This window comes from Lynx rufus, unplaced genomic scaffold (assembly GCF_022079265.1).
Source record: "Lynx rufus isolate CCGP_SWC_20201006 ecotype Redwood Valley unplaced genomic scaffold, mLynRuf1.p SCAF_9, whole genome shotgun sequence".
In the NCBI taxonomy this organism is placed as follows: Eukaryota; Metazoa; Chordata; class Mammalia; order Carnivora; family Felidae; genus Lynx; species Lynx rufus.
Window position 1 is genome coordinate 57,069,388 of NW_025814897.1, and position 24,451 is coordinate 57,093,838.

The 24,451-nt window shown below is 50.0% G+C and overlaps 2 protein-coding genes across 4 annotated transcripts in view; one reads left to right on the forward strand and one right to left on the reverse strand.

The window, feature by feature from the left end:
• ARRB1 (arrestin beta 1) overlaps window positions 1-8,381 on the forward strand; it is a 76,198-nt gene extending 67,817 nt beyond the window's left edge. For all 3 annotated transcript variants that reach the window (XM_047071816.1, XM_047071817.1, XM_047071815.1), the window contains 2 exons: window positions 645-696; window positions 2,052-8,381. In XM_047071816.1, coding sequence (XP_046927772.1) covers window positions 645-696; window positions 2,052-2,163 — 164 coding nt within the window. In that variant the 3' untranslated portion in view covers window positions 2,164-8,381. The remainder of the gene's footprint in view (window positions 1-644; window positions 697-2,051) is intronic.
• A 12,492-nt stretch (window positions 8,382-20,873) lies between these two features.
• On the reverse strand, window positions 20,874-23,610 carry TPBGL (trophoblast glycoprotein like). The gene has a single exon (XM_047072141.1). It carries the CDS (start codon window positions 23,608-23,610, stop codon window positions 22,435-22,437), a length of 1,176 nt encoding a protein of 391 aa, XP_046928097.1. The 3' UTR covers window positions 20,874-22,434.
• Between the last annotated feature and the right edge of the window lie 841 nt (window positions 23,611-24,451).

Genomic DNA, 24,451 nt, shown 5'->3' on the forward strand with positions numbered 1-24,451 from the left:
TAGCCTTCAGGCCTGGGTTACCTTTTTCCACAGCTCCCCAGGATCTGTTGCGAGGCCCACACTCCTCTATTTGCATCTGACTCCCCCAAGAGACAAAGAGGTCTGACTCCTTTGTCCATGGAGAGGCAGGCTGGGAGTGGAAGGGTCAATGACCAGATTGGTCATATTTCCTTAAATCAAAGGCTGTTTGAGTTGAAAGAGACAACTCTATAGTATGTACCACAAAGAAAGAAAAATGTTCTCACAATTAAAGTATCAAATGCCATCGGTTGTAAAACATACCCCAAGTTCAGAGATGTGAAATTGGGAGGGAAAAAAAAGGGTTGTCGTAACACTTTGTGAAAGCCCTGTACTTAAGGAAAGAATCTAAGTCATGTAGGAGACATGCCAAAGGAGTAGGGTCCGGAGGTTTTTCTGTTCTTCTAGAACTACAAGGGGCCTCCCGGGCCTCCTTGGACCCTCCTGGACCTTCCTTCCTGCCTTTAGGATGATTTGGGGGTGTTTTTGAGATCAAGGAGCAACGCTTCTTCCCCACTTCCCTTCTTCCGTAGCCCTCCCCTTTGCCCTGGAGTGGGGAGCTGTACCCACCTGCCCCTGTGCCCGCTCACCACTAACCCACGGGCGCCCGCCCACCCTGTGTTTAGTTCCAGAGAACGAGGCGCCAGTAGATACCAATCTCATAGAACTTGACACAAAGTAAGCCAAACCCTGCCTGCAGACGTCCGGGGGGCGGGCCTTGGGTGGTGGGCGGGGCGATGGGATCATTTGCATATATGCTTATTAACCTCTGAGGAACAGCTGATCTAACCCCGTCTGCTGAGAGCCGCCTCTGCTCGCCTCTTCAGCAACCCGCTTGCCTGCATGTGACTTGAAGGACCCTCCGTGCCTGTTCCTCTTCCTCCTGCCTTGGTGGGGTCTGTCTTCCTCCCTCGTCCTTGCACGTCCGTCCGTCAATCCGTTCGTCCGTCCACAGCGCCTGCTCGGCTCTCACAGGGCTGGTTCGGTTCGCGGCCCTGGGCTGGGGCTCTCCTGCCCTGCCAGCGCCCAGCCGGTGGAATCAGGCTGCGGGGTGGGGAAGGTTCTGGGGCTCTTGTTGCTTCTGCCTCCTGAGGACCGATGCGGATTTCCCTGCGGTCAAAGGCCATCGCCTCACCGGACAGTGGCCCGAGGGGGAGGACCTAGGCCGACATGATGAACCACCTCCAGAGCCAAGCAGCTTTCTCTCTCCAGCTCCAAATTCACCCTTTCCTTGTCCCCCAGGGGATATTTGGGATGTGGTGTCTCAAGCCACCCCATGAGGACACCTCATGCGGCTGGCTGAGTTCTGTGGGGCGGGGGACTTGGGTGGGCCTAAGTGTACATGTTATGTGATAGAACAGAACTCACTGTTCTTAAAAGCGGTCCTCAGTCCAGAAACCCCATTCAGGCACCTCCTTTCCCCACCCACCCTTCCCTCTGCCCCACTATTTAGATTGACTACCCCCAGACCCCATCCTAGCCAAGATCCCTCAGGATAGAGTGTGAGCTGACAGCTCCCTGGAGAAAGGGCTCTTGTGGTTTTTTTCTTCCACTAAGCCAAGCCCACACCATCCTGTGCAGATACAGGAATGCTTCCTGAGGGTAGTTCTTTGGGTGGGTGGTGGGGTTTCTTGGGCCTGTTCTGAGGGATTCAGCATAGGCTATGAAACTACTGGGCCTGGCATCTCGCAGTGGGAATAAGTTCTTCCTCTGGCCCCAGCCCGGCCACACTGCACCTCCATCCCCATTTGATATCCGTCTCGCACCCCCAAATCCTTAAGAACTGGGTCACTTCCCAGCCCTCAGGCAGGAAAGTCAAACCCACGCCTCCCTTTGGTATTTCCACGACTAGCTGGAGTCCAGATACGACCAGCCCCACTGTCACTGGAGAGCATCTAGATGTGCCAGCCTGGCAGGCCTTTCTGCCCAAGGTCAACCCTAGGGGCCAGCCTCTGAGTCCCGTCTGACCCTCTGGATAAGCCTACCCTCCCTGCCATGCAAACACGTCCCGTTTTCCTTGTCTTTTCCACCAGCGATGATGACATCGTGTTTGAGGACTTTGCCCGCCAGAGACTGAAAGGCATGAAGGATGACAAGGAGGAAGAGGAGGATGGTACTGGTTCTCCACAGCTCAACGACAGATAGACTGGGGCCAGCCCTCCCTCCGGGCAGCTCCGGGTCTGCTCTCCTGCACTAAGATGCTTATTCGTCTTCTTCCTGTTCTCATCCCCCCTCCCCTTTGTTCTTCTAGTTTCTACCAGGGGGCCCAGTGTTCTTCCAGGTCACGGTGGTGAACCTCTGGCCTCAGGATTGGCCCCACATCACCATGCCAACAAGGGTCACATGGGCCACCTTCACCCCTCTCACCCCTGTCGCGGGGCACCCCTCCAGCCCCTCTCTTTTCCTGCTGACCCCCCAGAAAGGCCATCCTGGCTCTGGCCTTGGAATTTGACTTGGGATGGGGAGCAGAACAGGGAGTGTGGGGCATAGGGCTTGGAGGGGTGAGGTTGAGGGCTCAAGACGTGTGAGAGGGTGCCCACGGTCCTAGGTGGCTAACACAGTTCTGGCAGCTAAAAGATGACTATGCTGAGGGCCACCCTCTTCTGGCTGGGAGGGGCACACCTGTGGATAGATTCTCACTGCCTTCAGGCAGTTGAGACCCATGAAACACCTCTCTGCATCCACCCCTCCGTCCCCACCCTACATGCCTCTGTGTCTGACAGTGACCCTCTGTGTCTGTGGTGACGGTTTGCAGACCCCAGGAGCAGAGAAAAGCCACCAGACTGGCTTTCTCACCAGCAGTTACTCAGTCTAAGGCAAGCTGTGTGAACTAGCCCATCTATTTCAGTACTGTCAGGACGTAACATCCTAGCCACCTTGTATCTTATGTGTGTGTCCTGTCTGTACACATGCACAGAGAAATAAGGGAGGGGTCTTCAGAAAGCACCAACCGGAGGTAGAGTGAGCCCAAGCTCCTGGGGAGGTTTCCCGAAGGGTGGCTCTGAGAGATGGGGTCGGAGCAAGAAGATGAGAATCTGCTCTCTTCCCTCCTTTGCGGACGTAAGAGCAATCGGTGATCCCTCAGGAAGTAAGGCTGGCGGTCCAGATAGGGCTGGGGACACCGGTATCCTCCGGCTTTCCCTTGCGGTTCATCCGGGCTGAGCTGGGCTGGCCCTGCAGGCTGGGAGAGAGCGCTCGAGGCCACTATGCCCACAGTCAAAGGGGCTTCTTCGCAGAAGGTGGCATGGTCCATCAAGATGCCGTCACCTGAAAGGAAGGGGACTGCCAGGTAGCAAAGAACCCTTCGTTTCCTTAGGGGGCCAGTTCCCAGTGTCATGGATACTCACTACCCATTGGCTGATGTTTTGTGTGATTGAGACCTGGGGTATTTTTAAGCAATAGAGTGGGCAGATGATGAGGTAGAAAGTGTTAAAAGGTATTCGTTCTTGTCTGACCTTTAAGGCCCACTTACTGTGTGACCTTGGGCAAGTTCCTTTCCTTCTCTGGGCCTGAGTTCTTCACCTGGGGTTTGACCAGGTAATCACAAAGGGACCTCCCAGCTCTGGCCTCTAAGAATCTGTAAACCTTAGAGCTTCTGGTATGGTAGGTGGAACCAGAGCCGGACCACTGACTCTCATTTGCCGCCAGAGGTGATTCATTGGTAGTGGGGCCCTGGAGAGCTTCTAGCCACCCCCTCCCCAGGCCTGAGAAGGGCCCTTCTTGGGCCTCTGGAGGGTCATCTGATGTCAAGCTGTGGCCATAGCTAGCATGAGCTGCTTGGCCCTAGGGCCTGAGTATTACAGAAGGCCAAGCTCGGATTTGCTTATGACAGGACTTCTGGTGCCTCACAGCTCCCTGTGGATGGCAGACCCCCTGAGGTTTACCTTATACCCAAGCAAATATATTGCTTAGCAGGGCAAGGGGATCTCTCCTCCATCCCTGCTCCCTTTTATCTCTGTCCCATGCTTGCCTGAAAAAGGAGACAACAAACTTTTATTATGCAAGTTGGGTCTCAAACTGTCCAGCCCCTCCTGGGGTGGGCTGCGTAACCATTATCCATGGCGAGATTACCCAGTTCACAGGCCTGGCACTGCACCTCAGCCCTTCCGCTTCTGAATCTCATGAGGATCTGAGGCTAGGGACTCCCTGCCCCAGGTCAGGACCAAGTCAGCTTGGGGCAGCTCTACTCTCCTGGCCATCCCTGGGGTCCTAGCTGTGGATGCCCCAGGCATCCAGCCTCTACCAGAGCTTGCTGGCAGTCCGCACCTCATTGGACAGCTGAAGGGTTGACGAAGGGCTGGAACAACATGGGCCAAGCATATGCTCTCCAGTGTCTTCCTCTGGAACCTTTGAGGCTGGTACGAGACCCTTTAGGATTGGAGGTGATCGATCACTCCCCTACAAACCTCTTCCTCTATCCCTCACCTACGCACATGAAAGATTTGTCAGCCTGGTTACTTGAGCTTCTTCACCTCAATATCACACTCACCCTTTGGGCTTTATCCCAGTATTTTAATGGAAATTTCTCCAGCTGTGGGAAGTATCATAGCCCCATGTAGACTTTTACTCTTTGGGCCCAGGGCTGCAGAAGGGCAGTGGTCAAGTTCATTTGAATTTGGCTTCACCGCTCTTGGCTGATGACTTCTGCTCAGTGCTGGGCACTCGACACACAGAGATAGGTCAGTCCCAACCCCTGTCCTCAGAAAGCTCATGGTCAGGTGAAAGTTATAGTGGGAATAGGTAATAAGAGCCAAGTGCTTTCAGGGCTCCTTGGCTGCTGCTAGTTCGTATGGTGCCTTGCTGTGAATTAGAAGCAGTGCCCCTTCCAGGTAGATTCAGCCCATGTTGGTTAGAATGCAAAACTTTACGAATGGCGCATAGACTGGAGTTCAGCCCCACCTGCCCAGCCCAGGTGCCATGCTCAGGCCAGAGTGTTTCCTTTGGCCTCTTCCTGGGAGAAAGACCCAGATCATCTTTCAAAGCTTCCACTCCAGACCCCACTCCACCTGCGGCCCCCAACCATGACCGAGTCCTTCTATGCAGGGCCCCTCTCCATCTGGAGTTTAGCCTGTCTGGAATCAGGTCAGACCTTGGAGTGAAATTGGGGGTGTAGGAGCCCCACTGGGCCCCAGGCGCCAGCCCACGGTATTGGCTCTTTCTGTACACACATTTGGGCTCTATGCTGACCACACAGCTCCACACTGGTACCTTCCAGTGGGTCTTGTGGATGGCATATACATAGCAATCTGGGCAGGAGGAAAGAGCCTGGCCCCAGGTGAAAATCTACAGGCAGAGGGCCAGTGGGGCGTCCTCAGCACTACAACTGTGAGAAGAATTCAGTCCCCATGAAGATAAGGACTGAGTTATTTGGCTGGACTCCATGGGCCGCCTCAGCCTCAAGGCACAGACAGGTGAGAGTGGCCCCACCAGGGGCTGGTTCAGCTGGGTGTATTGCTAATAAGCTGGTTCCCACATGGTGCCATGAAAAGCATGCTGGCCTGGAAGTCCACAGTGCCTCCTGCCCAACTGTCACCAACCAGCTGAGTAGCCTTGAGCAAGTCACTTGACCTCTTGGGCCCAGTGTCCCTAACTGTAAAATAAGATCGTAATCCCTTCCCCACCTGACTTAAGGAATTGGGAGGCCCAGAGGAGATGGAAGTCAGCTCTGGAAGTTGCAAATGGCTGCACAGGCCGTGGCACTGCCACTGCAGGGGAGCAACCCAGAGTCACGTGGGAAGGTCACTGTGGGCAGAGTCCTCCTCCCAGCAGTCTTCATCTCTTGCCCCCTTCTCACTTAAGCAGATGTCAGCCAGAATGAGTGCAGTCAGTTTGGCTTTGGTGCCTCAGCTGAAAGAAAAATCCAGATGCTATTCAGGAATGCCTCGCCCACAGATAGAGGTCCCAGAGATCCTGACAGAAAGGATATCAGCCATGGATATCAGTGATTGAGCTGGGGGGGCATCTGGACGGTCCCAGGCCTGGTGCCACCCACACCTCCTATCTTTCAGATCCCACAGAGGCCGGGAAGCCTTGGCTCTGATCCCAGGTTAGGGAGAGCCCCTAACCCCCAGGCCCAGGGAGGGCTGAACCACTATTCCATCTAAGAACCCCAGGGGTGAGGTGGAATAGAAGTTGCCCTTCAAAGTAGAAGGCCCTCTCCAGCATCAGACACAGCTGCCAATGCTCGGTGACACTTAGGAGGGATTTGGGCCCAGGGAAAACCCAAGCCTCTTTCCCTGAGAGCTGAGCCCTGATGACCTGTACCCAGTGGCTCCAGTATCCCACAAAGGCAGCTTCTCTCCTGCCAGTGACTGGGGACCAGACATCCTCCACCCATCCCAGAGGAAGGCATTGGCCCCAATCTTGAACTGTTATTGGGTCTCGTGGGCAAAGGCCTATATCTGTTCTGATGTTTTTAAAGTCAGCAGGGACCAAAACAGACCCCCCTGACCCTCATGCATATGCCTGCACTGAGCTTGGCATTTTGCCATTCTTGTCCAGGCAGGTCCATCGCTTCTGTCCTCCCTCCAGGACTGAAATGGCCTACCTGTGGGGCAGGATCCCCACCTCTACCACTCCCCTGCAGTGTCCCTGCACAGTGGCTTCAAAGGCCCATTGAAGGGGGAGCATCCCCCCTCCCCCTGCCCACAGGACTCTCTCCCAACTCCTCACTCTGAAAGAGAAATCAAAGCACAGGTCCCCAGGACCCATGATCTATAGACACTCTGACACAGTGGTTTTCAAACCAGGTGCTGTGGAACCCCTGGGTTTCACAGAGCTTTGTCAGGGGCTGCTAAGGTGGGAAGATGGGGGGTGGAGGCAAAGGCTAGATCTCCAGCTCTCCCCCCATCCCCACTTCCACCAGGACAACTCTGCTTTTATCTGTCTTGCCTATTGAGGTTTCACCTTCAAACTTGTGAAGGAAAACTTCTTCAAACCACCATTCTAAGGTTTGATCTTCAACCAGCAAGCATAGGTTCTATTCTTGCTCTTCATGTTGGAATGGCTCTAGCATTCCAATACAAAGTGTCTTTGTATTGGAACTTGGGTCACAGACCCAGGCCCAAGCATTTGCTCACACACACACACACGCACAAACACACACACACACACACACACGTGTGTGTGTGTACACATTTGATGGTTTTGTTGCTCACCCACCCTGAAGCTCTGGCCTGAGTTTAATTTGGGCAGGGGCCTGGTGCTCAGTGAGGGTGAGTCTTACCTTGATATCAGCCTGTGCAGTGTGAGGGACTGCGGAACAAGGACTTAGGCCCAGCCCCCACCCCATGACTCGTGTCAGCACCCCAACTCCCTGCCCCAGGCCACATGGTGGGAGAAGGAGAAACGAGACTCAGGTTCCTCTTTACATACAGCCAGATGGATGGATGTCCAGATTTTTTACAAAACAAATGCTGAGGGAGGGCTTCATGACAGAAGTCCCTCCTGTGAGAGCATGCCCCTCCAGAGACTTTTAAAGCAGCAAGTTTCCCTTGAGCAATTCTAGTAGGATTCCACTCCCACATCTGTGGACAAGCAAGTGTGTGGGCAACAGAAAGGTGACTGAAGAGATGCTAGTCTCCCACCCACAGTCTCCCATATTCTTTCTCTGCCAGCCTGCCTCACTGCTTGGGCCCACGACCAGGGCTAAGGGGTGGGTACACTGGTGAGACCTGGACCAGCCCTTGACACAGAATCCTGTCTGGGCCCACTGCTGAGGGAATTCTATGGGGAAAATGTGAAGGTCAGGGCATAGCCAACCATGTGGCATGGGAGAAAGTGTACTATGTTCAGTCTAAGCATGCCCTTGGAACCCCACTGACCTCAGTCTCCCCATGTGTAAGATGGGGCTAGTGCCAGGCTCCGCCTTCCTCACAGGAATTACTGCAAGCAAGGGTCATAGGTGGGCATGATAGGTAGTGTCATATGAGAGGGGATCTGCACAAACTTGGGGTGTGGTCATGGCTTACACTGCAGATCAGCAGACTGCTTGGGGGAATGATTATGGGATGTACCATCTTCCTGGGGCATCTCTGCTTGGTGTTAAGGTCTAGCCACAGACACTATGGGAGACGTGTCTCTTCCTACCCAATGGGAGCCAGCATTGAGCCTGGCACAGTGACTGTGTGAATCCTGGATGCAGGGAGTGACAGGTAGCTGGGACAGGTCTCCAGGTCTGTGGCTTTTCTGTTAAGTGATTATTTTGTTACACCCTCATTCCTGGGCCACCTGCCAGGTTTATCTGTTGTACCTGTGGCATTCCTTATAACGTCAGATAAGTTATTACAGTTTATTCAACTCTAACAGGACAAATGAACAAAAGAACCATAAATAAGAGACCATTAAAGGTCTTTTGTGACAGATCCTGGATGTGCTTTCATTTCTGTCTCATTAGCTCCCAGTAAGACACAGACCAGTAAATTCTCTCCCTGCTTCCCTGGAATGGTGGACAGGACCTGTGACTGGGTCAGGTGTTTTCTTCTGTTTTCTGTGGCCCGAACTCCAACCTGGTTCCTGCACCCCTTTTGGAAACTGCCAAAGAGCTTTCTCCTTCCCGCTCTGCCATTTACCAGTATTATGGTCTTGGGGAAGTTGCCAAACTTCTTTTCCCTCTCAGACATCACTAGATCCCATGACCCCTGGTCTGCTCCTCAGGTAAAGTTATCCCATATTCTTTTTGGCAACACCAACCACTTCAGCTGGAATCCTACCCCAACCCCAGACCTGGTTCTTATTCAGTTCTCATCTCCTGCTCTACTGGGTCTCCCTGAAGTCGCTTCACTTTCCATGACTTACCCACTGTCTGTTCCAAAAGAACACATGGGAGGAGTGGGGATATATGTGAGGAAGATTCAAAGTTCTACATGATAATGTGCTGTATTAACACAAAAGAAAAACGCTGATGAATGTAAGATGACTTTCCCAGAAAACTGATTATGTATGAAAAATATTTTTTTTTTTACATTCCTCCAAAATAATGTGCAACCTAAATCAAAGCATTGCCCTCCTGGTTAACCAGAAGGTGGTCTGTTTCCTCTGATGCTCCCTTTAGGCCAGAGAAGGGTAGTGGGAAGACACTGACATTTGAATTAAGAGACCTGAGCTAGGGCTTTCATTCTGCCCTCCCTCGTGGTCTATATCAGTCTGAGTCCAGAGAAATACCCCATGCCTGTATTTCAGGAGCAGGGATTTTATTGATGAAATTGTTTATAATATTGCAATAGTTAAAAGGGCAAGTGAAATTGGAGGCAACCCAGAGATTAGGTGCAACTGGAAACCACTACCACCTGGAGGGTGGAAGGACAGGGAGAGGAGTTACAGAGCTAAGGAACTAGGGACATTGAGGGAGAGGGTATCTGAGGAATTCAGACCACCATAGAAACACATCTGTCACTGGGGATGCTACTCAAAGCAGAGAGAGTAGGAGAAATACTCTGGTTTCTCCTTTATTTCTGCCCTCCAACATCATGCCCATGCCTACTATTGGCAGAATCTAATCAAAAGCTAATTTTCAAGGAATCTTAGGATATGTGGTTTGCAATGGTTGATGCCCTGCAATACAGAGCAGGGGAGGATCATGGCATTAGATCTGAGACCAAATAGCAAATCAGCTCTTCCTCAAATCTTCTCATCCAAAAAATAAAAATAATCATACTGGCCCGGATACCACAATTTGAGGAGTGCCCTGACCTCTAAACAGGACTGTAAATGGCGGGGGGGGGGGGGAGAGGGAGTATTTGTTTTTGCCTCTTAGCTTTGAGCTTTTCTCCTGCTGTCACTGTCTTCATGGTGCTTTGGGACTTCATTTCTCTTAGCTTTTTTAAACTCTAGCAAATCAAGATAAAATGGGTAGGAGTTTCAAATTATAGCCAAGAGAGTAAGTCCACTACAGCCTATCACTTCAACTGATTACATAAAAATTCCTGACAGAAGTACTAAACACACTATCTAATGACTCTGAAAATTAAACAAAAGCAGGCAGATGGTACATAGGAGTCAAAATTTGGAGAAGTAAGCTGCATGGGGTGCATTTCCTTTTTTTCTCTCTTTTGTGGATTTGTGCTGAGGTTAGAACCACCACCAACAGAAGGTGAGAGAACTTAGGGTCTGAACCTAAATTAGTTGATTGCCTCTTGAAACAACAATAGCAAAATCAACATTCTATGAAGGATTATAATGGGACCCCAGAGTCTAAACAATATAACATTTACAGTGTCCTTTTCAGGTATAGTAACTTGAAATTATGCAATATACAAAGAGCCAGAAAAACATGACCAAATATCAAGAGAAAATACAATCAACATATGCCAACTTTAAGAAGACTTAGATGTTGGAATTATAAGAAAAGATTTTGTGGTTGATTATAACTTGAAATGAATGGGAAGATAGTTCTCAGAAAAGACATAGGGGTGCTTGGGTGGTTCAGTTGGTTAAGTGTCCGACTCTTGATTTTGGCTCAGGTCCTTATCTCACAGTTTGTGAGATCAAGCCCTGCATTGGGCTCTGCATTGATAGCATGGAACCTGCTTGGGATTCTCTCTGCTCCCACCTTCTCTCTTAAAATAATAATTAAAAAAAAACCCTTTAAAGTAAAAAGGGATATAGAAACTTGAAAATGAGCTAAATAGAAATTTTAGAACCAAAAACTTCAATATCTGAAATAAAAAATTCACTGGATAAGCTTAATAGCAGAATGGAGTTGACAAAGGAAAAAGTCAATGAACTTGAAGATAGATTAATAGAAATTATTCAATCTGAAAAAGAGGGACAACTGAGAAAAATTGACAGGACTTCAAGGACCTATGACATAATATAGGCTCTGAGATTCATGTCATTGAACTCCCAGAAGAGAGGAGAAAAAGTCTGGTGCAGAAAAAAAAATCTTTGAATGAAAGGTGTAAACTTACAGATTCAAGAAGCTGAGCAAACCTCAAACAGGCTAAACTCAAAGAAAACCATACATAGACACACATAACCAAACTGCTGAAAACCAAAGATAAACTCTAAATTCCTAAAAGCAGCTAGAGAAAATGACGCATTCTTCTATCTTATTCTTTACGAAGAATAATGATTTGATGGAGCTTTCTCAATAGAAAGCATGGAAGCCAGAAGAGAGTGAAACAGCATCTTTAAGTGCTAACATGAAATAGTTGTCAAACTAGAATTCTGTATCTAGTGAATATATCCTTCAAGAATGATGCAAAATAGGGGCGCCTGGGTGGCTCAGTCGGTTGAGCATCCCACTTTGGCTCAGATCATGATCTCACAATCTGTGAGTTCGAGCCCTGCATTGGGTCCTGTGCTGACAGCTCAGAGCTTGGAGCCTGCTTTGGATTCTGTGTCTCCCTCTCTCTCTGCCCCTCCCCTGCTCATGCTCTGTCTCTCTCTCTCTCTGTCAAAAATAAATCAACATTTAAAAAAATTTTTTTAAAGAATGATGCAAAATAAAGAGATACTCACATGAAGGGAAACTAATAATTTGTCAGCAGACCTGCTCTTATAAAAACTAAAAAGTTCTTTTGGTTGAAAGGAAATTATGCCAGAGATAAATCCACATCTTCAGGAATTGAGAGCAACAGAAATGGTGATTATTTGTGTAAATTATAAAAGGCTACATTGGTCCCCTTAAGTTCTTTAAAATATGTATTATTGATGAAAGGAAAACCGATAAATTGTCTAGTAGGGTTGTCACAGTACATAGATAAAATACTATACTATACTATACTATATATACTATAATGTAAAGTTCAGTGGGGAAAGATAAAGAGACCTATCTGTGGAGCTTCTGTATTATATTGAAGTGATATAATATTAACCCTAAGTATACTGAGAAAGATTATTGTGTATATTGTGATTTGTAGAGCAACAATTAAAATGGACCCAAAAATATAGATAAAATAGCATACTAAAAAATAAGCACATATTCCCAAAAAAGGCAGGAAAGTTGGAACAAAAGAATGAAAAACAGAGGGGACAAACAAAAAAGTAAAAGTGGTAGACCTAAATCAAACCATATCAGTAACTATATTAAATGTAAGTGGTCTAAATATAACAATTAAAAGATAGAGATTGTGAGAGTTGATTTAAAAAAAAGTCCCACTATATGCTGTCTACAAGAAACCAACTTGAAATATAGAGACAAAGATAAGTTCAAAGTAAAAAGATGGACAAGGTAACCATGCAAACAATAATAAAAAGAAAGCTGAAGTGGTTATATTAATAGAAGACAAGGTAGACTTCAGAATAAGGAATGTTATCAAGGATAAAGAGGGGCATAATATAAAAATAAAAATGCCAACTTACCAAGAAGACATAACAATCCCAATTGTATATACATTTAGTAATTGTGTTTTTGAAATACATGAAGCAAAATCTGACAGAACTGAAAGGAGAAATATACAAATCCACAACACTATATCTAAGGATGTAGAAGACCTGAACAACACTATCAATAACTTAACTGATATTAATCAAATATTTCACCTCAAAAAAATAAAATGAGCATTATTTTCAAAGTACACATGTAACATTCACCAAGAAAGACCATTTTCTGGGTCTAAAAAACCTTGGCAAATTTAAAAGAATTTAAATAAAAAAGATGTTTCAGATTATAACAGAATTAAACTAGAAATTAATATAGAAAAGCATCTGGAAAATTTACAAATACTTAGAAATTAAGCAACTCTTGTAAATGGATCAAAGAGAAAACCACACAGAAAATTAGAAAATCTGTGAATTAAATGAAAATGAAAACAAAAATAAGTAATTTTATGGGACGCTGCTAAATTACTTCAATAGATGCACAAATGGCATTTGACAATATTCAATATCCATTCCTTTTTTAAAATTTTAAAATGTTTTTATTTATTTTAGAAAGAGGGAGTGGGAGAGGGGCAGAGAGAGAGAGGGAGACACAGAATCTGGAGCAGGCTACAGGCTCTGAGCTGTCAGCACAGAGCTTGACACAGGGCTTGAACTCACAAGCCCTGAGATCATGACCTGAGCTGAAGTCGGACATTCAACCGACTGAGTCACCCAGGCCCCCCTTCAATATCCATTCCTGATTAACAACAACAACAACAACTGTCTTAACTAAAGGCATCTACAACAAACCTACAGCTAACACGGTACCTAATGGTGAAATGGTGTGGTAGTGGTGAATGATTTTCTTCTAAGATTGGGAAAAAGGCAAGGATGACTGTTCCCATCACTCCTATTTAATGTCCTACTGAAGGTCCTAGCCAGTAAAATGAGGCAAGAAAAAGATATAAAAGGCCCACTGACGGTAAAGAAGTAAATAAAATGGTCTCTATTCATAAACAACATGATTATTTACATAGAAAATCCCAAGAAATCTACCAAAGAAAGTGCTAGAACCAATCGGTGAATCTATATAAGTTGCAGGATACATGATCAATATACAAAAATCAATTGTACTTCTGGATAGTAACATCAATTGGAAATTGAAATTAAAAAGAAAATGCCAGGGGCGCCTGGGTGGCTTAGTCAATTAAGTGTCTGACTCTCGATTTCAGCTCAGGTCTTGATCCCACAGCTCAGAACCTGCTTGGGATTCTCTCTCTCTGCCTCTCCCCTGCTCATGCTCTCTCTCAAAATAAATAAAAAACTTAAAAAAATGCCAAATAAAAAGATAGCACCATTTAACAACAGCATCAAAATGGAAATACTTCAGTATTAAAATATGAGCATCAAAATATGAGCATAATCTTGATGCACATCTCTAAAGCACAAAATATTGGTGAAAGAAATCAAAGAAGACCTAAACAAATTAAGACATTTACCACGTTCATGGACTGGAAGATTCAATACTGTTAAGATACCAATTCTCTCCAAACTGACTACAGATTCAATGAAATCCAAGTCAAGATCCCTGCAGGCTTGTTTTTTGCAGATATAGACAAGGTGATTCTAAAGTGTATATGGAGAATTAAAAGAACTAGAACAGCCAAGCAATTTTTAAAAGGAAAAACAAAGTTGGAATTATCTACTACCTGATCTAAGGACTTACCATGAAGCTATGGTAATAAAGACAGTGTGGTAGTGGTGAAAGAATAAACATCTACATTGATGGGACAGAATCCAGAATCAAGAAATAGATCTGCATATATACTGTCAATTGATTTTCCAAAAAAGTTCAAAGGCAACCCAGTTGTTGTCCTTTCAATAAACGGTGCTGGTGAGGATGTGGGGGAACTGGAACACTCATACACTGCTGTTGGGAAGGTAAAATGTATGGACACCTTGGAAAACAGCCTACAGTTTCTTATAAATTTAAATATACTTATATAAGACTTGACAGCACTACTCCCCAAAGAAAGGAAAAGTTATGTTCTCACAAACATCCACATGTGAATGTTAATAATGCCTTTATTGTCAAAAGCTGGAAACAACCCAAACGTTCTTCAGTTAGAGTGAATGGATGAACTATTGTACAGCCACACAATGGAATACTATTCAGCAATAAAAAATGAACAAACTAGTGATACCTATAACATGGATCTTAAAATACATTATGCTAAGTGAAAGAAGACAGACTTAAAAGAACAAATATGTATGATGCTATTTATATGACATTTGGAGAAAACAAAACTAGGAAGATAGAAAACAGACCCCTAGTTGCCAGGGGCTGGGATTGAGGGTGGCTACAAAGAGACTACAGGAGGGACTTGGGGGATGATGGAACTGTTCTGTATCTTGATTGTCAAAATCAACTGTAAGCCCAAAAGAGTGGATTTTACTTTATTCAAGTCTGAATCTCAATAAAAAAGCAAAAGCAGGGGCGCCTGGGTGGCGCAGTCGGTTAAGCGTCCGACTTCAGCCAGGTCACGATCTCACGGTCTGTGAGTTCGAGCCCCGCGTCAGGCTCTGGGCTGATGGCTCGGAGCCTGGAGCCTGTTTCCGATTCTGTGTCTCCCTCTTTCTCTGCCCCTCGCCCGTTCATGCTCTGTCTCTCTCTGTCCCAAAAATAAATAAACGTTGAAAAAAAATTAAAAAAAAAAGCAAAAGCAAAAAAAAATAATAAAGCACAAAAGAAAGTAAACAATTTATATCACAGACTGCAAATAATATTTACTGGGCATGTGTGTGCCATTTGCTGGAACTTATGATGGACCCTTGAAGACACAAAGATAAATAATATAACCCATTGAAGGAGGGTAAGGTATGACAACAAAGGTTTGGAATTGCTGTTGAGGGATATTGGATATGGGGCTGACATGTAGTCATGGCATGCCATGAGAGCACTAAGTAGGGGTCATCAGGTATAGGTGGGGTGGGTAAGATGGAGAATAAGACAGGCTTCCCAGAGGAGGAATTGCTTCAACTGAGTTTTGAAGGATGAGAAGAAGTTAGGCAGGTGAGGAGAGGCTATGGACATTGGCTAGGACTGGCCTCCCATTCGATATTTGAATATTCAATCTCAGCACTTTGCACCTGCTGTTTCTTCTGCTTGGACTGATAGATCCTATAGACTCATTTCTTCCCATCCGTCAGGGTAAGCCACCTTCTCAGAGGGGTCTGCCTGACTACCCTAGTCAAAGACATCCTTCCCCATTGCTCTTATATCACCCTGTTTATTTCCCTCATAAGTCTTGCTTGTTTATGGTATAAGCACATGGGCTCTGGGTTCTAAGCCCAATTTGGCCCTTTATTAGCAGTGTGACCATATTAGCAGTGTGAGCAAATCATTCACATTTTATGTGTCTGGTTTCTTCATTTCTTTTTATTTTATTCATTTCTAAATAGGAATAATAATAACTACTTCATAGGACTGTCATCAGGCTAAAATGGGTTAATATAGGGGCGCCTGGGTGGCTCAGTCGGTTAAGCGTCCGACTTTAGCTCAGGTCAGGATCTTGCGGTCCGTGAGTTCGAGCCTCGCGTCGGGCTCTGGGCTGACAGCTCAGAGCCTGGAGCCTGCTTCCGATTCTGTGTCTCCCTCTCTCTCTGCCCCTCCCCCCATTCATGCTCTGTCTCTCTCTGTCTCAAAAATAAACGTTAAAAAAAAATTTAAACTTAAAATAAAATAAAATAAAATAAAATGGGTTAATATATATAAAGTGCCTAGAACAACCCCCAGTTTCTTCCTAGCACAGTGCTTATAGCACATAATAGGCACTTTATAAAATACTTGAATGGATTGTGAGGAACTGAAAAGAAGGAACTTTCCTATATTCACCAGCAGATGGCGCATGTATGCAAAGAAAAATTAAGACTCGTTCCACTTTGCCACAAATTGGCCAACAGATGTCGTTACAGCTCTCTGGGTAAAGGAACCAAGACCTGTGACTGAGCTGGCTGAGCCAGTGGTCAAACCCAGGTGGGATGATGGACAAATATTCCAAATGGAGGGCCAGAAAGTTAGAATTGTATTAAAAAGCCAAAGTTGAGGAGCTAAGGATAAATTATGTTTTACACGATTGCATATTCTATAGCCACATTTTCTTTCTGCTTTCTCACTTTACTAAACAGTAACAAGGAGCTAGCCATACAGGCATCTTCTATAACGGCAACCTCAGTTCAATGATGTGGAAGGTTATGGGAGCCAAAGGGAGTGGGCATCTGACATGCAGCAGGGGGAGGCCATGAGCCCTGCGTGATGTTTCTTCCCTGGTGCTTTGGATTTCTGTGGGGCAAGGACAGTGCTCACAAATCTCTGTCCTCCAGGATTGGGAACCCAAAAGGGAACTGGACCCAACCCCTGAGGGGAACTTCTGGTCCTGTGTGGACAATGGGCCAGAAAACCAATCTATACAAATAAAGGTCTAGCGGGTGTAATGATGGGAAGAAGAGGTGAGGGGAGGACAGCAGAGGGGACTAGAGATGTCCTGATGCTTTCTGCATAGGGAAAGCATTTCAGGCAGAGGGTACCAGGTGAGCCAAGGTATGGGGTCTGGAATCACTGGGCTCAGTTACTAAAATCTAAGTGATTTGGTGTAGCTGGAGAATAGACGTTCAAGGAGGCTGGAGGATAAGGTCAAGGACGGAGAGTGTATTAGTTATCTAGTGTTGGTAGACTAGCTAGTCTAGCAGTCTAGCACTTTTTCTTTTCCCCTTCACGTCTTGTTAAAAGTCACTGGAGTCCAAGGCCCACCAGCCTGGAACAGTCCTACATTATTCTTGTCCCAATATAACTATTAACAGTGGCCTCTTTCACTCTCCAAAGTTTTCTGGTTTGGTTGGTCACCTTATTTAGGGGCCCCATGTGCTTCCATTATCACAGTGACCCAGTCTTTATTGAGGACAGGAGCAGGATCTGGTCCATCTCAGCAGGTGCTGAGGTTCAGGAAGAATGAGTTTTATACGTGGGGACCACAGAGCTTGGGGTTCCAGAGCAAACCCTTCATTTCTCTCAGGGAAGGATAGAGATACTCCCTAGCAGGGTTTCTGCCTGCAAGAGGTTTCCAAGGCCTGCTGGAAGCTGCTGATGGGAGGCTGCAAAGTCCTCCAAACCCTTTGTTGTTGGCTTCCCCTCCCCACTGCCCTCCCCTCCCCCCGCCCCATCTCTAGGCTACCACAGGCTTGGGTCTGGCTTTAAGAAGAATGACCAGAGGGATGGAGACAGAGAGTGAGGAGACGAGACAGCCCTGCCAGATACTCAAACCTAGAGTAGGGCAGGGATGGCCCCAGAGGTATCTTGGGTTCTGGATCTGCTTTGATTCTGACACTTGGGGTGACCTGGCTGGCCTCCTACACTCTCTGGGCCTCAATTTCCCCATCAATACAATGAAGGGTTAGTTGAAGTGGTCTCATGGGACCAGCCGGCCCTAGGTGAATTGGCCTGGGACGGTGCTGAAGGAGGGGGTGGGGATGGTGAGGGAGGGGGTGGAGGAGGGGACTCCAAAGGCCACCAAGCACATTACCACAGAAATATTAACTGCCCCATCACTTCTCCCAGTCCAGCAAAGGCCATGTCCATAAATTAGGGCCGTGAGTCTGCCAGGCAGAGACTTAATGAAGGAGATGAACTTCAGTGAGAGCAGGCAGGACCTCTGGAGGTCACAAGTCCAGTCCCAGCCTGGACAAAAAGAACCTGGAACCAGAGAGGGGCACGGGGTGTCCAAGGTCAATGTTGGACTGGGCCAGGAAGGCAGGAGCCAGCTCTGCCATGTTCACTGTTGTATCTCCGGCACCCGGCGCACAGTAGGGTCTCAACTAGTATTTGTAACGGAGGACCAAATGGTGTGGCAAATAATGCCAAGCTCAGATGGAAACCCAGACCTCTGGACTCTAGCCAGGCCCTTCCTAGTTCCCACAGCAGACCTGAAGCGCATGGGTAGGAAAGGGGCTGCAGAAGTAAAAGTCTTCTCAAGGAGATAGGCCACTGCTTCCCTTTGTTTCTGAGAGGAAATTTCAGCTTTTACAGGGCCACAAACCCTGGGGTGTCTGACATGTTTCTCAAAGAGCGTAGCTGGTTTCATGTCTATCACATTTCTGACTGTTACACACCTTTTCTCTCCTTCTTCTCTCTTTAGGGGGACAAACCAGATGGAGTTCTTCCCCCTGGCACTTGGCCCTTGCACCCCCCTGCCCACCTCAGACTTCCAGCAGCACAAGAAGCTTATGATTAGAGCGGAAGGCTGGTCATTCGATCGATGAGACTTCGGCACTGCTGAGACCGTCCGGAGGGGTGGGTGGCATCAGGGTATCAGGTCAGGGCCAGCCAGACCCCTCCATCTTATCCTTTCCTGCAAGGCCTCTTCTGGGCTCCTGTGGAAGCCCTTATCTCCTTGCCCATCTGGGCTCCCATGGGCATGGCTTAGGTCTGATTTCTCTCTCTATCTCCAGTGCCCAGCGTCTGGCACAAAAAGGATGGGCAGAAGGGAGCAAAAAGGAAGAGGCACCGTGCAGTGATCCTGCTTCCCATATCCTCTAAGGGAAGAGATCCCTCCAGAGCCTCCCAGTGAAGAATGTGAGGAATGCAGATCTGACTTATGTACACACACCCACCTACCTAACCCCAGCCATTAATGGTATTCTCTAATTCTCAGACTAACAAGATCTTCCTGCCTCCAGTTCTTTGCCCAGCTGATACTTCTGAGTTTTCTCCGTTCTTCAAAGTCCTACTCCTCTTTCAAAACCCTGCTCAAATGTGACTTCCTCTAAGTAGAAGCCTCTCAAGGCTGGGCCAGGGGCCCCTACTCTAAGCTCTGTTTCCTGGGACTTCTTTTCTCTAGATCATGATTAAATAGGATTCTCCCTGGGTCATTAGCTTCTCTAGAACTGGCAAAGTTGTATTCAGTCGAGGCTGAATGGCTGGCTGGATTTGTGGGGGAGGCAAGGCTAGGGGCCCTGGGGACCTGTTGATAGTCCCATACGGCCAAAGGCCACTGACAGGCTGCAAGAAGGATGACAGCCCAGAAATGACATTTAACGGGAATCAGTGAATGGCACTGAGGTTAAATATGAACTGGCATACATTAGGCACTCAATTAGTTGATTTTTGACAACTATTGACTTGGTACTTAGCTTAACAGCAGCTCTCATATAAAACCCTCAAAGATTTTTGCTGACAATGAACCCACAGCTAACAGCATGCTTTATTCGCCAGGACTCACTGCAGTCTTATGTTACCTTACGAGGGCATATCTTTGGAACTGGGGAGGTGACCTGTTAGAGACACAGTTCTCTAACCTGTGTTAGAGAGATCATTACTGTTTCGTCCTGGGGGACTGGCAGGGCACCCTTTGAGGGTCACTCACAGATGGGAACGTTTCAAGAGAATCTGACCCCCTCTCATGAGGAATGACTGGGAGAAGGGGTAGGGAATTTGCTGGGAACAGATAAGGAGACTCATGGCACCATCTCCAATTCTGTGAAGAGCTATCGTGGGTGACCTACACTCCTGGCCCCGGGGCAGAGCTGCCACTGTCAGGGAGTCCCAGGCAGACTCCTCTGGCAATGAGAGGGATGCTCCCAGGAGAGGAGGGAGTGAGCTCCTCATCGAAAGAGGGTGCTCCTTATTGGGATGATCTAGGTGGCTTCCCACTTTACCTCTGAGGTCCTTTCCAGCGTCTAGAAGGCACAAATTCTAACATTATGTGGCCCTAAGATTCTAAAATGCCAGAATTCTAGCCTTCCGCCATGTAGTTCTAGGGCGCCAAGACCATGAATGCAAAATAATCCAGTCTGGGGACCTTAGGGCAGGAGATACGCCGCTTACCCTGGCCCTACTGGCCCAGAACCCACCTGTCGTTTTGCTCCACATTATCTCGAGGGGTCATTTTATCCACACCCACCCCTCTCCACCTCTAGGCTGCTTTTCCTCCTGCATACCCAAGGTGCAGTCCTTAGCCCTCTAGCCAGGACAGCATAGCATGGCACAGGTCATAAGAGAATGTCAGGTAACTCATCAGAGGGGATGATATCAAAGTGGCAAATCACGATCCCTCTGTTCCCGCCTGAATTAACTGCTTCTGATTCTCTTTAGCTGGATTTCCTCCCCGAGAGCCTCATCTGATGCTAGCGTTTGTCAGTCCAACTGCATCTCCCCCACAGCCGCCACCCTCACCGCAGTGATGAGGAAGAATGACAGGGTTAAGAGGATGTAGAGGAAGTGTAGGATCCCACGTGGGCTGTGGATAACCCCCTCTCAGAGGATAAAAGGCAGGCTGGCTTGGAGAGCAATGCAATCACAGTGGGAAGTCCCTCCATGCCTGCTACATGCAGTCAGAGCCTATCTCTTCCCCCATACGCCAGGCGGAGACACCAAAGGTCACTGCCTCACTTCAGGGAGGTCCAAAACGCCCTCCCAAGTGTCCCCTCCCACCTCCTTCAATGCCCCAAGGTCAGCAGGAATGACATGGCACCACTTACAAGAGTAGAGTATCCGAGATTATTGCAGACTTTATAGAAAACTGCCCAAGGGAGATCCAGATGTCCTGGGTGGGGTTGGGAAGGCAGGCCTCAGCCAATATGTTGAAGGAGGAGAGCCTTCCTGTGTGTAGAGGCAGCACAGGCCAGCCATTCTGCCTGACCTAGGGGATGGGAGTCAGGGAGAGGCAGCCCCCTCCCCACTCACCAGTTGTGCTTTGGGATCATGCAGAAGGCAGGGCACTGAGGCTCTGACCCTAAACAGGATGGCTTGTGCCTGAGACAAGAAATGAGGCCCCTCACCTCTTCCAAAAGGCATGGGGGAGGGGGGCATGACAGCAAGGAAACCCCGGGAGAAAAGAGTCACATGGGTGGGAAAGGGTGTGTGGAGAGCAGCTCCCAGCCCTTCAGAGCCCCTCCCCTACCTCTCTCTGAGGCCACAATGTACAGGTGACCCTGGTTCTGAGGCCCAGCCAACTACTTTGAACCCCCAGGAGTCTCTCCTTCCTCATGGGCATCTGGTTGGGGCCAGTATGGTTGGAGGACGCTTGGCACCTGCACCTGCCTTGCAGGGCTGGAGAGCTCATCCTAGGAGGAAAGAGGGTGGGCACATCCCAGGAATGGATTCCTCACTGGACCCTGACCCAGTGAATGGCAGAGGTGGATAGTGAATGCAAGTGATGGGTGTAGGAGGGGATAGATAGCCTAAAACTTGGGCAGGGAGATTAAACTCAGATCCGGGTGAAGACCTGAGAGTCTGGAGATTAGGGACAAGCACTGAGTATTAGGGGATCAGAGAGCCCCGGTGAGAAAGGCTGAGGATCGGTTCCATACTAAGGCTATAATGGGGTATGACTGTCCCGGGGATGGGAGACCGTTGGAGCTGAGCCCCAAGCCTGGGCCAAGGAAGGGAGGAGCCTGAGCCAGAGCTGCGGTGGTGGGCAGTATGAAAGACATCCCCTTATTGGGGGAGGGTGCCTAACCCTCAGAGTCTGGGGATGTGGGTGTTTGCAGGATGGAGGGCTCAGAGCTCCGGGATGAGAAGGTTCGAAGTCCACAAAAACCTTCAGGTGGGGGTGCTCTGCTTCTGAGACCAGAATGGGATGTAAGGGTCCCTGAGCCCTGGGAAGGAAGTTGAGGTCTCCAAGCTGGAGATGGGAGTCAGTAATGTCTAGGATGGTTTCCCAGTGAGAGGGCAGGCCTCAAAGTACAGGGTGGTGGAGGCAGTCTCAGGGCTTTCGGATTGAAGGACAAAGTTTCCTGGAGAGTCTTGAAAAGGGAAGGTGCTTTTTGGTGGTTTAGGAGGGATGTGTCAGAGCCTGGGATGGGCAAGTAGGGTTTCTGAAATCAGAAGGGGGTGTCTCTCGATCTTTGATGGTGAGAGCTCTCAGAGGCTGGGGAGAGGGGGTACAGCTTGGGGTCTCCGGGTCGGGGGGATGTCATAATCCAAAGGTCTCAGGCCGGGAAGGGGCAAGTCTCGAAGCCCCCAACTCGCGGGTGTCTCATACCCATGGCTTCAAGCCAGACAGCCCCAGTAAAGTCATAAGCTGGCAGGAACAGCCATCAACCCCCAAGGGGTGACACTCAGAGGCCCGAGCCCGGGGAAGTGGCACGGGAGCCGGAGGGGGCAGCCGGAGCGGGCGCGCGGCGAGGGTCGGCGTCCTGCTCATAGCGGTAGTGGTAGCCCTCCATCTGGTCCCGGCAGGCCTCGCGCAAGTTGCGCATCCAGCGCTGGATGCCGCGGCGGTTTAGGTAGAGCACCATGAGGAAGATGAGGCCGATGAGCGCCAGCACCAGCCCGAAGAAGACGTAGGAGGCTTCCAGCTCCGGGCCGGCGAGTTCCACTTCTTCCCCGCGACCGTATGCATCGCCGTCGGCACAGCGCAGCCGAGCCTCGTCCAGGTCCAGGAAAGGCCGGTCCTGCAGCGCCCGCGGGGCGGCGCAGCGCAGGCGCCGCGCGTCGGGTACGCGCTCAGTGGAGTTGCGCAGCCAGGCCAGCAGGGGGCGCGCGGCACAGCCGCAGCTCAGGGGGTTGTCGGCGAGCAGCAGGCGCGGCGCGGGGAGGCCGCCATCGCGCTCGAGCGCGCGCAGCTCGTCGGGGCCCAGGCCGGTCAACGCGTTGAGGCGCGCGTCCAGCTGCTCCAGGCGCGGCCGGCTCAGAGCTGCGGGCGGCAGGCGGCTCAGCGCGTTGCCCGCCAGGCCCACCAGGCGCAGCTCGTCCAGCGGGGCGAGCGCGGTGTCCAGCGCGGCCAGCAGCGTGGGGCCGCCCCGCCCCAGCGCGTGGTTGAGCTGCAGGGAACGCAGCGCGGGCAGTCCGCGGAAGGCGCCGCCGCCCAGCGCGCGCAGAGGGTTGTTGCTCAGGTCGAGCGCCGTCAGGCTGGGCAGCCCGTCGAAGGCGCCGTCCTCCACCACCTCGATGTTGTTGTGCGTGAGGCGCAGCGCGCTGAGGAGCGGCAGGCGCACGCCGCCCGCTGCCGCCTCCTCCTCCTCCCCGTCAGCGTCCCCGCCGGCGAAGGCGGCCGCGCGAAGCACGGTCAGGTTGGCGCCCACGATGGTGAGGTTGCGCGCGTCGGGCGGCACGTCCCGCGGGGGCTGCCGGAGCTCGGCGCCCGACGCGCAGCGCAACAGCAGCTTGGGGCCGCCGAAGCAGTAGCACTGGAAGGGACAGGGCGCGGCGGGCCGGCTCAGCGCCGCCGCCACCAGCAGCAGCCCCGGCAGGAGCGGCCCCCTTTGCTCCGGCTGTCCCGAGCGCGGGGCCATCGCAGCTGCCCCCGCATCCAGCGCCCTGGCCGCCGCGCTCACCAGTGAGTTCGGAGCGCCTGGGGGGCGGGGAGGGGGGCGGCCGGGGCAAGTCCTTGACCCGGAGCGGCTGGCGGTCGCGGTCGGTCCGTCCGCTGGCTCTAAAGTCCGAGGAGCCTTCACTTTCCTGTCTGGGGCGAGAGGGGTCAGGCGGGGAGCGGAGCCCCCCGCCCCCGGTGCCCTCCTCGCCCTGCGCGCCGGCCTCCGACTTCCGCGGCCGTTCCGGGCTTGGAGCCGAGTGGGCAGGGTTTGTCGGTTTGTCTCCCCCCTCCCCGCCTCCCGGCCTCCTCCTCCTCCCCCAGAGGAGCCTCCGCGCCCTCCTCGCCCAGAGGAGGGGTGGGAGGCTCCGGAGAATCAGAGCTTTCCGCTGCTGCGCTTTCTCTCCCCCACTCTCCAGCTCCGGGGCTGCTGAGAAGTTTGGCTCTCCGAGCCTCTGACTTGCTTCCCCCTCATCTCCCCCCATCCCCCCAGGCTGAAGCTGGTTCCTTCCTCCTCCCTCTAAGGCACGTGTGGGGCGGGGCCGGGCGGGGGAGAGCTGGCAGGTGGGTCAGCACCACAGTGCGAGAATTTGCGGGGAGGACCTTAGAGTTCCCCCTTCAAACACAGGCAGGGGTGAGGGGTGGGCTGAGAAAGTTACTCATCTTTCAGCCTCTTCCTGATCTGTGTGGCCAAGGAGAGGTCTGTGCTAGGAGAGACTGGAAAATCCCCAGCCTTGGTTCCCCCCTCAGCAACCCCAGTTACATTAGGCCTGGCTGGGTCACCACTCTTGCAGGTCCTGTGGGACCAACGTTTTCTCAACCCC

Coding starts and splice junctions, on each gene's coding strand:
- TPBGL (XM_047072141.1), bottom strand. CDS start 23,610: ATGGCCCCGCGCTCGGGACAGCCGGAGCAAAGGGGGCCGCTCCTGCCG.